The sequence below is a fragment of the Microcaecilia unicolor genome, chromosome 1, assembly GCF_901765095.1.
Source record: "Microcaecilia unicolor chromosome 1, aMicUni1.1, whole genome shotgun sequence".
Lineage (NCBI taxonomy): Eukaryota > Metazoa > Chordata > Amphibia > Gymnophiona > Siphonopidae > Microcaecilia > Microcaecilia unicolor.
In genome coordinates, this window is record NC_044031.1 from 257,594,481 (window position 1) to 257,610,516 (window position 16,036).

At 40.7% G+C, this 16,036-nt stretch overlaps 1 protein-coding gene across 3 annotated transcripts in view; it reads right to left on the reverse strand.

Moving 5' to 3' along the window:
- Window positions 1–2,435: 2,435 nt before the first annotated feature.
- Window positions 2,436–16,036, reverse strand: part of AZI2 (5-azacytidine induced 2) — a 100,055-nt gene continuing 86,454 nt past the window's right edge. For all 3 annotated transcript variants that reach the window (XM_030205840.1, XM_030205830.1, XM_030205849.1), the window contains 2 exons: window positions 6,733–6,857; window positions 2,436–3,862 (listed from right to left, as the gene is read on the reverse strand). In XM_030205840.1, the coding sequence (XP_030061700.1) occupies window positions 3,453–3,862; window positions 6,733–6,857 (535 nt within the window). In that variant the 3' untranslated portion in view covers window positions 2,436–3,452. The remainder of the gene's footprint in view (window positions 3,863–6,732; window positions 6,858–16,036) is intronic.

Sequence of the window (16,036 nt, forward strand, 5' to 3'; positions counted from 1 at the left end):
ACATCTTTTTGGCTGTGTTTTTCGCATGATTCTCAAGTGTTAGGTGTCGATCAATGGTAACTCCAAGAATTTTTAGGGTTTCCGAAATTGGTACATTTAGTTTTGGTGTGTTGATAGTGGTAAATTTGTTCGTGTTGTGTTGAGAGGTGAGTATTAGGCATTAGGTTTTTTCTGCATTGAGTTTCAACTGAAATGTATCTGCCCAGGAATGCATGATATGTAGACTTTGGTTGATGTCGTTAGAAATTTCTGTTAGGTCTTGTTTGAATGGGATGTAGATCGTTACATCATCAGCATATATGTATGGATTGAGTTTTTGGTTTGATAGTAGTCTGGCCAAGGGTATCATCATTAGGGTGAATATGGTCGGTGAGAGGGGGGATTCTTGTGCATTCACTGTGCACCTCCTCAGTACCTCTCCACTCTCATCTCTCCCTACACTCCTCCCCGTGAACTCTATTCACTGGGTAAATCTCTCTTATCTGCACCCTTCTCCTCCACCACTAACTCCAGACTCCATTCCTTTTATCTTGCTGCACCATATGCCTGGAATAAACTTCCTGAGTCGGTCCGTCAAGCTCCATCTCTGGCTATCTTCAAATCTAGGCTAAAAGCCCACCTTTTTGATGCTGCTTTTAACTCCTAACCCTTACTCACTTGTTCAGTACCCTTATTTTATCATCCCCACCTCAGTAATTCCCTTTCTCAGTAATTCCCTTATCTCTTATTTGTCCTGTTTGTCTGTCCTAATTAGATTGTAAGCTCTGTTGAGCAGTGACTGTCTCTTCATGTTCAAGTGTACAGCGCTGCGTACGTCTAGTAGCGCTACAGAAATGATAAGTAGTAGTAGTAGTATTATCATCCTGTGTTGCAGCTTTTATGCTCCACTGGTATTTCACTTGATACCTCCTTTCATTTGCTGTGGCTGTTCTGTTTCTTTCCTCTGGTGCTCTTTTCTAGAGCTCCTCTTTCTTTTTCTGCATCAGCTCTCAATTGTTTTAGTGCGTCAGTTTCTTTTTTTTTTTTCAGTTTCTCCTTAGATAATATTTCTTTTGCTTCCGCTTTTTGATGCACGGTTTGTAAACTCTTGATTTAATTGTAAGGAACGCAGCATAAAATCGGCAGTACATTATCATCTTCTTTTCTTTAGAGGGCAACCTAATTATAATTAGTCCTATTAAATTTTTATTTGCTGTATGGGTTCCATGAACAGGTTCACTATGGCCTATAACAGCACTAGAGGCATTACCTTCTCTTGAGGGAAGGGGTTTTCATTACTGCTACCATCATTAGACACAGTGCCAAGGCTATGGGTGGGCATCTTTTTACTATGGTAATTTATGGACAGTATGAATTTACTGTTTGCCTTGCTAAGATCTGGACTAGATGCTTTATGGAGGCCACCATATGAAGGTACTCAACAGACTTAGCAAGAAAAATGATTTCTTCCCCTTCAAAATTTTATCAACACAGCACATTTACCAAGCCACTATTATGGGTAGTAAACTTGACGTCTATTATATAAAAGTACTTATGCAGTCAGAAGTGAGTACTGAACACGAGTGCTTTTTTTCCCCCAAAAATGCTGACAAAGAGAACTTAAAATTTTGACTATACAAGTAGCAAATGGAGCTTTAAAAATAGGTGTGATTTCTGGAGGGAAGGGATTTAAGGAAGAAGAGTTTTACATCACTAACCCCCCTGTTTACTAAGCCATGCTAGCGGCTGCCATGCACTAATACTGACACAGCCCATTCACTCTGAATGGGCCGTGTCGGAATTGCCGTGCGGCTTAGTAAACCCCCCACGGGGGGGGGGGGGGGGGGAGAGGGGGCAATGCTAAGGGATAAAATTGTATGTAAAATTTATCAGTGAAATTTTTTCAATGATCTACTTTAAAGCATAACACCATTGAAAATATGCATAAAGTTAAATGGACAAATTAATCATATAAACTTTACGCATTCAGCTGGAAATTGATCCTTAGAGCCCCTTTTACTAAGCTACAGTAAAAGAGGGCCTGCGCTAGAGTCAGCACGTGTTTCTGATGCATGCTGAGGCCCCCTTTTACCACAGCAGATAAAAGATTTTTTTTTCTCAACATGAAATGGCTGTGCGGTAAGTGAACCACATAAACCACTTAACCGCATGGCCATTTTGGGGGGGTGGGGGAGGGAGCACTTACCGCCACCCATTGAGGTGGTGATAAGTGCTCCCGCGCTAACCCAGAGGTTAGTGCTGGAAATTGCGCACGCAGGAGACGGGAGCTACCGCTGGACTCATGCGGTAGCCCGATGGTAGTTCTAGTAAAAGGGGCCCCTTAGCTTCTCCTACTAACAAATTCTAAATTTTTCTTTTTTTTCTTAGGATTTCAAAAATTCCTTAGAACCACACTCACCCATAAAATAAAATCATTCCAATTACTAAGAATCAAGCAGTTTTCTATACAATTTTAATGTAACCAATCCTGTAAAACGGCAGCTTCTCAAATACTGCAACAGGAGAGAGACAGTAGCAATCCATCTTTAAATTCCAATACATCATCAAGTAGTTATCTAGCTGTCTTGATTTTTAATCTTGATTTTCCAAGTACTGCTTAGATTTTTAAATTCACTTAAAAGTTGTCTGTGATATCGCTATGGGCCTTGATGCACATTTTTAGGAACCAATAGAATAAAGGGTTTAAAAAAAACCCAACATGTATAATGAGCAGCAGTAAACAAAAACAGCAGCTGAGGAATGCCTGCCTTCTAAGTAACAGTTAGAACAGTTCTTTACAAGGTCATTCATTTCAACACTTCATTTCACCATTTTCATTTCTACTGATTATACAGCAAGCAGTGCTATCTAAAAGAGTTAATAAGTGAGCATTATCTAAGTAACCAGCAATATTTATACAGGTCTGTTACATATTACTCTTCAAACATACCAAGAAAAAAATATGATTAAAGCAGTGTGTCAGAGCAATTTTAAATTATAACACAAATGTATCATCTCACAACATTTTCTTCCTATCTTAGATTTATCTATGTCTTCATATACATATATGTTTTGATACATACACATTTTTCCTTTAAATTTCTGTTTCATTTGTTGCACATTTCCTTTACCAGTATCTGTGTTTCTGAATTGTAAGAAACTGAAAAGTGATGCAAATACTTTCTTTAACTGAGATACTTTATCGCGAGATATTTTGCCAGTGTTAATTAAAGCATCTCAAGTGTGTTCACAGCTTTGGAAAACTCACAATTTCATTCTTACAAGTCTGTAAAAAAACAGGAAGCAGGGAGCATCTTCTAGCCTGCAGGAATCTGTACATGAACTGACAGGTCTTTGTGGTGGACTGTATCAAAGGCACATGGTTCTCCTCACCTGAACAGTCCAGCCAACTCAAATACATTGTCCTCTGATAAAAATCCAGTGGCCAAGCGTGCACAATAAAACAACCCCTCTCATCCTTTCAAATGATTATTCAACTTTTGTTTATCAAAATAAGACCCTGGATAGTTGAATGAAGAAGAATTATGGTTAGTTTCCCAAAATAATGTGCTGGTAGGCTTTGGGGGGCTCGGGAAAACCCACGAGTTATCTTCCAAAGAGATCTTTCCATATGAATTATGTTCCTGAAATGATGAGCCTCCCAAGGGGCTAAGCCTCTCATTTGTCTGCAATCTGAGATTTACCCTCTCAGGAAGGAGTCTTGCATCCCCCTGTGCTGGGGAAGCTATAGCATGGCAGAGAATCTGATCCTCTTGTGAGGGACAGGCATGATTTTTATATATAGCAGTGGAAGAAACTAGATGTACTTTTGTGCTGTCTCTCTCCAAATCTTCCACACATTGCACGGGTGTACACGGCGAGACTGAAAAAAAGGAGCGAGACAAATGTTAGTTGTTCAATCGTCACCTGGCCTTAGACTTTAACCTGTCACAGAACAACTCACAACTTTGGGTATATTTCTTCTTGTTAAATTTCAACAGTTGTAGGAATGGGATAAAACAAATTACCACTTTTTTTTTTTTTTTGGGGGGGGGGGGAGTTATCAGTGTAGGCTACTGTTAAGTTGGGTGATTTTAGCACAGAGTTTCATTGCATAAAATGGGACCGATCATGTGCTAAAAATAACATGACTTCACAGTAGCTCAAGCTGATAAGTCCCCACTTAATGAACCTAAATGAATGCTTCCCTCTCAAAGTCTATTTTTTTCATGTATTCTGATAACAGCTACTTTTCAACCATTTTCATATTGATAAAATTTTTCATATTTTCTACCATTACCATATTGCACAAATTTAGATCTAAGTACATGAAATTATGAATGTTTTACTGGGTTACAGTGAAAAAAAAAAGTTTATATACGTGATCAATGCTGGGATAAATAATCCATTATCAATAGAACTCTATGGCAAGGTTCAAACTTCCATATAGCTACTGTCTTTAGCAGGATGAAATCATGACTCTCAGTTTATTTGTCTCTTTGTTGCGATGATGTGCACACCAAACAATGACTTCTTTTTAACTCGGCTCGATATAATACATTTCAACATATACAGTGACTTAAAGCAGTAAGGGGTCCTTTTACTAAGCTGGAACAAAGCGTGATACATGCTGAGGCCCCCCCCCCCCCCTTTTACCACAGCAGGTAAAAGGCTCTTTTTTTTTTTTTTTTAAAGAAATGGCAGCTCGGCAAGTGACACACTTGTTGCACGGCCATTTCGGGAGGTGGGGGGGGGGGGAGCCCTTATCGTCACTCATTGAGGTGGCAACTAAGGGCTCTCGCATTAACCCTCTGGTAACCACCTGGGGATGGGAACCACCGTCGGGCTGCTGAGGTAGCCCAGCAGTACTTCCTGTTTAGCGAGAGGTAAGCCCGAATTGGGCTTACTGCCGCTTAGTAGAAGACCCCCTCAATTTCCTATCAAATTCTGTATCTACTATATTACATGTGGCGGGGCATTTTTGAAATGACGTCTAAGTCTGACTTTGGGTGAATCCAAATAGCAAATATAGCCATTTTCAAAATTACCACATGCTAGGTGTTTTTGTGCTCTGTGCATTTATCTTTTTAGTTAACTTTCATAAAAAAAAAAAAAAAAAGGTCCCAAGTGCAAAACACACAAAATCAAGTCATTGGGATGTAGGAGGAGCCAGCATTCTTAGTAAACTGGCCACAGAGACATCCCAAGACAGCAATGGAGCACCCTAGGGGGCACTGCATTGGACTTCACATAAAAGCTCCCAGGTACACATATCACTGTTGCCTTATTCTCTTGTCTGTTGAACCCTCCAAGACTCACTGCCCCCAACTGTACATCACTACAATAGCCCTTATGGATGAAGGGGTCACCTATATGTGGTTACAGTAGGTTTTTCGTGAGTTTTGGAGGGTTGACACCTTCCACTACAAATATAACAGAGTGGGATATGGAACAGGGTCCCCTTTTCCACATTGCACTGCACCAACCACTAGGCTATTCCAGGGACTTACTTGCTACTCAACTAGCCTTAACATCTGAAGCTTTCATGGAGGCTGGTATGTACCGTTTCTTTTACATCTTTGGGGGTGGGAGGGGGTCAGTGACCACTGGGGGAATAAGAGGAGGTCATTCCTTTATTCCTTCAGTGGTCATGCTGTCATTTAGGGCACTTTTTTGTGTGTTAGTTATTAAAACAGGACCAGCTCAAAATATCTTAGTTTTAGTCCTAGATGTTTTAATTTTGTTCCATTATGGCTGAAAAACGTCCAGGTCTTAGGAACACTGAAATTTTTCCCTTAACACACCCCTGACATGCCCCCTTGAGAAATGGATGCAATGCAGATGAATAGCATAGAAAAATACCTGGAAAATGGATTTAAAAAATACTGATTTGGATGTTTTGGAGACAAAAACATCCAAATGCTGCTTTATGCCACATTTTTGACATTTTTCTCTTTCAAAAATGAGCCCCATAGATTGTTCCCTACTGTAGTGCCAACCAATGAAATAAGCACACAGCCTCTGCTAGTAGAGATGAAAGAATTTTATTGCACAACTAGATTCTCTGTGGGTAAAGCAACCAATTTGAAAACGTGTCACCTTCCCCGTGGCTAAAAGTATGCATAGGTTTCCACAGCATGCATAATTTTAGCTAGGTTAAATAGAGGTGTGCACATACATGGGATTTTCAAAACCATGCGTGGCAATTTTACACAGATGGCCTGTTATAAAACTAGGCCCATAATCACTTACAAATTTAAAGAGATTGACAAGTCATTTTGAAAATATTGTCTGCGATAAAATTATACAGAAAAAGGACTGTATTTGAAAAGTATTACTATTTTGCTTCCAAATTGTGAAGCAGTTATGGTAAAAGGTCGCACATGAAAAAAAAAATGTTAACACCTCAGCCCTGTACATACAAGCAACACTTCACTGATTAAAAAAAAGAGAGAGAGAGAGAGAGAGAGAGAGAAAGCCACAAGGGAAACATACCATACTGAAGCAAAAAAGAAATATATACAATAAAACCAAGAAAAAACCCCATATACATCAGGAACACTTTCATGTGTGAAGCTGACCAACTTGAAATAGAACCGAGCAGAAAATAGATACAGTAAAAGCTGTTTCTCTGCGTATCAACTTCAGTGGGTGAGATATTGATGAGCTTTTGATATCTAACTGCTCTTTAGATGGCACTGCTGGGAACAGCAGCATGCAGAGGGCTCCGTTCCCACCAGCTCTTCCACTTGCCTTTCTTGGTCACAGTAACGGTGGCTCTCAGCTTTCTTAGCACCTCGGCTTGCACTTCAGTCACTAGATGTAAATTAGACATTTCCCTCTTCAGCTCCTGGTATGCGTGCTGCACGTTCTTCAGACTGAAAATACATTAAAAAAACCCAGCTAGAATCAATTCCTGCCATGTACTGTAAAACCTTTGTCATCTTCAATTAGATTTTCAATATTGCTCACCTTCCTATCACTAAAGATGCATATGTCTAACAGCAGCAGAATCTGTCTTGTGGATTTAGAGAGTTTTCTTAAATACTTTTTTAAAAAAATATTTATATAAATGTAAGAGCAAAAATAAATATATTAAAAAAAAATCCGAAACTGGGACAGTTCAAAACTCTAATAAACTGAGACAAATGTTCTTGAATTCATTCAAAATAGTACTGCTCTTAGGGAAGAGAACTTATGGATTCAATATTACACTATAAATTCCATGAAAGCCTTTCAAATGAAAAAACACCTAAAAAGGTGTTGAATCTTTTTACCATCCCAAAGTCCCATTAGTAAAATACAATAACAGTTTGAATTTGTGTCACTGATGTTTTTTGGGGGCGAGGAGAGGCAGGGAGTCATCAACAGCACAAGTTAGTGGTAAAAACACATCTTAACGGTAGACCACATTTTTTTTTTAATTACATTTGTACCCCGCGCTTTCCCACTCATGGCAGGCTCAATGCGGCGGGCAATGGAGGGTTAAGTGACTTGCCCAGAGTCACAAGGAGCTGCCTGTGCCGGGAATCGAACTCAGTTCCTCAGGACCAAAGTCCACCACCCTAACCACTAGGCCACTCCTCCACTCCTCCATCGATAACTATGTCCCTCAGTGTCCCAAAACCAAGTGCCGTTAACTTTAGAACAGGGGTTTCCATCCTGTCAAAAACACTGAGGATTAGATTCTATAAATACCGCCTAAAAAATTGGCACACAAAAAAAAAACAAATTGTGTTTAGCGCTATTCTATAATCCACGCTTACAAAAAGGCATGGTTTATATAATAGTGCTCAGTGCCAGGAGCCACGACTACATTTAGGCGCAACCATTTACACTAATGAAAACCTGGTATAAATCCCTACATGTAAATTAGGCACAAATACCTCTAATTCTATAACATGCATAAATTTTAGGAACCCCACCCCCGACCTGCCCATGCTCCTCCAATGGCCATGCCTACTTTTCACATCCGCATACTAAAACAGCGTTTCCCAGGTCCAGTCCTGGAGTACCCCTTGCCGGTCAGGTTTTCAGGATATCCACAATGAATATGTATGAACTTGATTTGCATATACTGCCTCCATTATAAGCAAATCTCTTTCACGCATTTTCATTGTGGATATCCTGAAAATTTGACTAGCAAGGGGTACTCCAGGATTGGACTTGGGAAACACTGCACTAGAATTAACGCTCACCTCTTTCAAGAATTCACCTAAAAAGATGTGCACATAAATTCTAATTATTGCCAATTAGTGCTTGTTTTTGCCCAATTATTGGTGATGATTGGCTCATTAATCAAGTTGCATGCGCAAATTGGACATATATAGAATTTGGAGGTTAGTAACAGATTTAATTTGGGCAAAAACTCTAGGCATTAAGGGGCTTTTTACAAAGCTTCAGTAAGCCCAATGTGGGCTTACCGCATGCTAACCCGGCACTACCGCCAGCCCAATGCAGCCGCTGGCGCTAGTTCTTCCTCAAGCTCGTACCATTTTCTGCACACTAGAAAATTTGTTTTTATAGCATGGCGTTAACCAGGTGGTAATTGGGCATCACCGCACAGGCCGGTTACCACCGAGTTACCATGGGAGCCCTTACCGCCACCTTAATAGGTGGCTGTAAGTGCTCACACCCCTCCCCTCCACATAGACAAAGGGGTAAGAGTAATCTTACCACATGGCCATTTATTTTAGCGGCTTTTTACTTGCTGCAGTAAAAAGGCCCTGGCACTTGGGGGAAAAGTAAAAGGACCCCTGAGTTGGCAGAGCTACTACTACTACTACTATTTAGCATTTCTATAGCGCTACAAAGCTCCATTGTGAATGTGTTTGCACCTGTAACCTGCTACATGTGTTATGTTTTTAGCCAATAAAGTGCTTACTTATTAAATTCTGGGAATCCACTTTATTCTTTTATAATGTGATTGAAACGGGACACTCAAATCAAATTTGGTTTGGGGGATTTTAATGCATATGTTTAATACTAAAGAAAGTATCAGTCAATAGTAGTATTTAATTCTATCAATAGGTGTTTAGGCTTTCTTCACATGGATTTTGCATTTTATATGTTATTTTAAATTTCATTCTGCTTTACTACTTAGTAAAGCAGAATGAAATTTAAAATAACCATATAAAACTTGAGTTTAATTTTTATCAGCTTATTGTTTTTCCAAATTGTGCCTATTTTACATTAGTCTGAGAACTTTTATTTTTGGTTCTACCTATCTCAGATTTTACTATTTATGCACAGTTATGTCTTTTATATAAGTACATTTTGGCTTGCTTTCGTTAACTGTTATTTTGTAATATTTTGAGGGCAATTTTAAAAATCTGGCTATGAAAATTTCACTGTCGTATACACATGAAATAATTCCTGGAGAAGATGTTAATCTACACACATGCCAGCCACCGCTGGTTGAACATAGCAGCCGATTTGGAAGTGTACGTATGTGCACTTTCCCTAAAACTGCTGCTTTTTATACACATATCGACTGCGCTCACTTAAGCATCTAGTTCTAAAATCGCCTTGATGTTCAATGCATATTAAATTACTGGTTGTCTGTGCCTATATATTCTGCTTGGTTTCTTCTTTATTTTTTTAAACTACCTTAAGCAATTTTATTGTGCACACAGTCTATAAAATTGTTAAACGTACACGCATACACAGATCATCAGTATTATAAAAGCATTAAGGTTAGTCTTTGGAGATTGAAAAGCATGCTCACAGTCAAACCGAACAGAGTTTCAAACTTGTTACATAGATAAGCCACCGTTACTTTATGGCAATGAATATCTTAACTACTCATTCCCCTTCTGCTACCCCAATACACATCCAAAACTGAATACTGCATTCTGAAAAACTGGCTGTGTCAAGACAATAATAGAAAACAATGACATTGTTTAGTATTTCTGTGAAGATGTGGGCAAAATGTCTATCTGGCCCTATCCTTATGTTCCAACTACTGGAGTTGCCGTTGAAGCCCACTCCAGTCTATTCGTCTTCTCATTTGTGGGACACAGACCGTAAAAGTCTGTCCAGCACTGTCCTCATGTTCCAGCCACTGAAGTTGCTGTCTAAGCCCTTTCCAGCCCATCCTAAACCAGATTGCCATGTATGAGACACAGACCATACAAGTCTGCCAGGTATCAGCCCTAGTTCACCACAGCCAGAGTCGCCATCTAAGCGTCACGTGACACATCCACACACATGCAGCCATTTCAGGTTAGGTTTTATACAACTTCCATTTTCTAATTAGAGATCCTCTGTGTTCATCCCACGCCTTTTTGAATTCAGTCATCATTTGTGACTCTACCACCTCCTTAATGGAAGACTTTCCACATTTGTGCTGTTAAAGCAAGGAAGAAGAAGAGGAGAAGACAGCACTCAAAGAAATTGGTATTCGGTAGATGAGAGGCTGGTGCAGGTGCAGCTTACACTTCTACGAGAAGACCGCAGAACTGCTTCCATCCCCGCGGGAACCCCGCAGGAACTGCCTCTGTCCCCGCGGGAACCCCACAGAGCTGCTTCCATCCCCGCAAGAACCCTGCAGGAACTGGCTCTGTCCCCGCGGGAATCCCGTTCCCGTGCAGCTCTCTAATACATACACCTACAGACATACAAAGACACACATAGATAAACTGGACATAATTCCATGAGGCCTGTTTTGCCTGCAAACAAAAATATAGATACGGTGGGATTGGAAAGAATTCCTTGAGTCATGCTCCATATGCTTTCCCCATCTTTGTTAAAAATCATACATTTTGAAAAATACAAAGCAAAGAAAAAACTCTTGGCAATCTGTCAACTTGTTTAACTATATACCAGCTAGAGCTATAGCGAATAGCACATTTTACTATTCATCCAAATAAAAGTAATGAAAAACATTCTGCTGAATAAGAATACTGAATACTGGGCATTGAGCCTTAACATAAATAAAAGAAACAAACAACATGAAATCAGAGATCAAGTGTAAATTTCAGTAGGATTTAAACTACATTCATGTAAACAAAAACCATCAGTGGCTAGGAATTGTTTCTTGACTTTTTTTTTTTTTTAAGTAATCTAAAACAGTTTCATCAGAATTTTGATCTCTGACGGCAACACCTACACAAATAACAAATGAAATATTCATGTAAAAGCAAAGGTAAATGTAATCGGATTTTGGAAGCTATTGAAAGTTTGGCAAGTTTCCTTTAAAAAAAAAACACCCTAAACATTCCAAATTCTCAGGAACGTCCAAACAGCGCCCCAACACGCCCCCTTGTGATTTCGACGCACTGTAGAGAAAAATGTCTCAAATCCGAGTTTCGAAAATCAGGATTTGGATGTTTTTTGGAGAAAAATTTCCAAATGCCACTTCATGCCGTTTTTGAAACAATTTTCTCTTTTGAAAATGAGCACCATGGTATATTAGACAAAATGAATAGCCTAAAGTTTGACATGCGGTCAAGTGCTTGGTATCCAAGATTCAATCAAAAATGTATATTCTTAGATACTGGGGGGGGGGGGGGGGGGGCGGGTAATTCTATAAACAGGTGCCTAGATTTAGCCAACAAGAATGAATGTAAATGCTGGTATTCAAAATCATTAACATGCATAATTGACCATTTTCCGTCTATGTCAGTCTAAGTATGCACCAGTATTCAATGATGCATACTTTGCAGGTGGGAATTACATGGGTGGAGTTTGGGGGGTGAAGCATACGCGAGGCACACATTTATATGCATACATTAAAAAATACTAAAATACTATAATGTATGCAGTTCTTAATCTACGCACAGGTATTTACACCAGTTCTATGGCTGGTGAAGTGATCATACCTAAAATAGAGGTGTGTTTTTAACGGCTCCAAGATAGGTGCATTATTGGCGTTTAAACTTCATAGATTTTTACCTCTTTGGGGCACAGAAATTTAAAGAAGCAGCTCACAAAGAGGGCTGAAGGTACTGCTGTGAACAAAAATGGAAGAAGATTGCAGGGAGCTTGCTTATGATAATCTCAAGGCTGAAATCAGCGCAAGAAGGGGCCAGAATAGAGGAATGCTAGAATGCAGTGGCGTAGGAAGGGGGGGGGGGCGGTGGGGCGGTCCGCCCCGGGTGCACGTGCTGGAGGGGTGTCGGCTTGCTGGTTCCATGCTCTTTCTGCCCCGGAACAGGTTACTTCCTGTTCCGGGGCAGAGAAAGCAGGGAAGCAGCAGAGCCGATGCAGCTGACGTGCACTGGGGGCGGATCGGCCCTCCCGCCTGCCCCCCGCTGAAAGGTAGGGTGCGTTTGGGGGGGTGCGCTCCGGAGGGGGGGGGGGCGCTGTGCCCTGCACCCGGGGGGGGGGGGGTGCGCAGCCGCGACCCGCCCCGGGTGTCAGGCACCCTTGCTACGGCACTGCTAGAATGTATAATGAGTTTAGTCAAAAGTAGAAGAGGCAAGGCCTCTCCCCAATTCATCAGTGAAATCTTTTTTTGTTTTTTTTTTTAATTATTATAATTATCTTACATACATGTCAAAGAAATGTACAAAGGAAATGTAGAGAACACATAATTAAATAATCTCATATCAACATGTCCACATTATGAGAAAACTCTGACAAGCTGACAAGTGAAAAGAAAGGAAACAAGATATCTACAAACCAAGTAGAGACAATCTAGAGATAAATTACCAAAACTCAGAACTCTGTACAAAAAATATATATATATACAACATGAGACTTAAGAATCTAAACATGTATTCCCTAAAGGAGAGAAAGGTTACAGAATAGTGTTTAGGTGCCCTGCTGGCACTTAAATGTGTTACAGAAATGCACAAGAAGCAAATACATTTCTGGGGAAATGTTGTCAAAATATAAGGCTTAACAGGACAGTACATTTCAGGAATAACATTAAACACATTTTTTCACAGAAAAGAGTGATGGATGCAAGGGACAAGCTCCCAGTGAAGGTGGTAGAAGCTAAAAGCATAACAGAATTCAAGAAAGAATGATCAGTATACAGAATCAAAGAAGTGAAGGGAATGATAGAGATCAACTGGAATCTATGGTAAAGCAACATGAAGTAAAATGAGCAGGCCAGACTGGTCTTTAGGTCTTTATCTGCCATCAGAGCCTATACTTTTTCCCTAAGCTTCCAACAGGAGCTCTTACAAACTGAGGAGACTATACAGCTGAACTCTTCACCTCACCTGATGAACTCTGCATTACAGTCAAGTATGCTTGACTATAATACAGAGCTAAAATGAAACAGCAGCATGAAAAACAGCAAGAAATATCAGTTCTTTGACAGTGAAGCATAAAAATGCATTTTCAATTATAATAACTAGCACTCCCCCTTGTGGAAAAAAGGTGAATATGTCAGAAAAAAATTTCTTTTCTCTTAACACGTTCTATTACGTTAGCGGGGTAATTCTACAACTGGATGTGTCCATTCAGGTGCCCCAAGGATGCAATAAGAACCTATTTTATAATGGAACCTGGGTACTCAGATTCTGCGATACAATATTTTACTTATTTATTTTGCTCACATCTTTTTCAGTAGTAGCTCAAGGTGAGTTACATAGAGGCACACTGGGTATTTCTCTGTCCTTGGAGGGCTCACAATCTAAGGTTGTACCTGAGGTAATGGAGGGTTAAGTGACTTGCCCAAGATCACAAGGAGCAGCAGTGGGATTTGAACTGGCCACCTCTGGATATCAAGACTGGTGCTCTAACCATTAGGCTACTCCTCCATTAACAGCGTAATTCGTATCAGCATGCTTAACATTTATTCACCCTATTACATTAACCATAGTCCTGGCGTAACTAAGCACATCAATGCAGCAGGGACACGTGCAATTTACAGTATTCTGTAATTTATGCACATAAGTAGGAGGCCTGTCCTTACCCCCTTACCTAATGGTCTGCCGATGCACACACCCCCTTGCAATTTACACACTATGTAAGTTAGATATGCAGTTACAGCAGTGGTCTTCATTAATTTTTAAGCTGGGACCACTTTAGATTCTAATGAGCTGAAGGAGAGCCACCAAATATTTTCCCATGTAGGGCCCATCCCCACCAGCGCACCTTCAAACTTTGTTGGGGGAATCTTCAAGGTTGGGAGCATTTCCAAATGTCTTCTCTTTTGTCTAATGAGAAATATCTTGCTCTTCAAGCATGTAGCTCTCCCCCCCCCCCCCCCCCCATCCACTTTCTCTTTGGGGGCTGACACTGGCCCCCAGGCCTTGCACTGAACAACACTGAGTTACAGAATAGTGTTTCGGCACCCAGCTGGCACTTAAGTGTAGTATTTTAGACATTTATGTTTTAAAGGGAGATTACCTTTTATATGCTCACCGCCTCATTTGGTAAATATGTTTACTATGAGCCCAAGCTTTCAAGCTTTGAAAGTCTATGACTTTTCCACGGAAATGCTAATACTAGGGACAGCTATGTGCAGGAATGCCAATGAATCAAAATAATTTTAAAAGAAAACAACTCTGTTTTTCCCCAAACACAGTCTATAAAACAATTTCTTCTGTGTAACTTTTAGGAGCAATCCCAGGAGGTGTTTTAAGGAAGATACAATATACACTTCAAATAAGAGACCACCCCAAATGCTGCTGTAGAGACTAGTCAGCACCAAAGACCTCTGTCCCTCTGCCCCATCATGGTGCAGTAAAACCACAGAAGCCTCCACCGCTGTAAAGACAGTGAGACTTATTTCTACCAAGGTCCTCCCCACAATTATAGGAAAGTCCCTCCCACTGTAGACACAAACCACTCTCGATCCCCAGAGGCCTAAAAAGAGCTACTGTAACATCCAGTGCTGTCATTCTGGGAGAAGAGCAGCGCTTCCCCTACTATAAGTCTGAGGAGAGGCACTGCCACGGCATTATCTATGTAGAGTCACAGTAAAGAAAGGGTCTTTCCCCATCATGAGGCGTAAGTTAACTATGTTGCAGATCCCACCACAGACAGGCACAGAGACAAAGGAGAGCTGCTGTAGCTATTAAAGCTGGTGCTATGTACTGTACAGAGGACAAGTGAGGTAGAACTTATAGACCGATAAAATAGAGCAGCATGAGTTGAGATGAAAAAGATTACACATGCAGTCACAAAAAGGGGCATAAAACTGACCTCAGCTTGAGTACACAAGGATAAAGTTTCTGCATAAGGCTCTGGGTATTTTACTTGCTCCAGCACATACAGTGGGGGAAATAAGTATTTGATCCCTTGCTGATTTTGTAAGTTTGCCCACTGACAAAGACATGAGCAGCCCATAATTGAAGGGTAGGTTATTGGTAACAGTGAGAGATAGCACATCACAAATTAAATCCGGAAAATCACATTGTGGAAAGTATATGAATTTATTTGCATTCTGCAGAGGGAAATAAGTATTTGATCCCCCACCAACCAGTAAGAGATCTGGCCCCTACAGACCAGGTAGATGCTCCAAATCAACTCGTTACCTGCATGACAGACAGCTGTCAGCAATGGTCACCTGTATGAAAGACACCTATCCACAGACTCAGTGAATCAGTCAGACTCTAACCTCTACAAAATGGCCAAGAGCAAGGAGCTGTCTAAGGATGTCAGGGACAAGATCATACACCTGCACAAGGCTGGAATGGGCTACAAAACCATCAGTAAGACGCTGGGCGAGAAGGAGACAACTGTTGGTGCCATAGTAAGAAAATGGAAGAAGTACAAAATGACTGTCAATCGACAAAGATCTGGGGCTCCACGCAAAATCTCACCTCGTGGGGTATCCTTGATCATGAGGAAGGTTAGAAATCAGCCTACAACTACAAGGGGGGAACTTGTCAATGATCTCAAGGCAGCTGGGACCACTGTCACCACGAAAACCATTGGTAACACATTACGACATAACGGATTGCAATCCTGCAGTGCCCGCAAGGTCCCCCTGCTCCGGAAGGCACATGTGACGGCCCGTCTGAAGTTTGCCAGTGAACACCTGGATGATGCCGAGAGTGATTGGGAGAAGGTGCTGTGGTCAGATGAGACAAAAATTGAGCTCTTTGGCATGAACTCAACTCGCCGTGTTTGGAGGAAGAGAAATGCTGCCTAT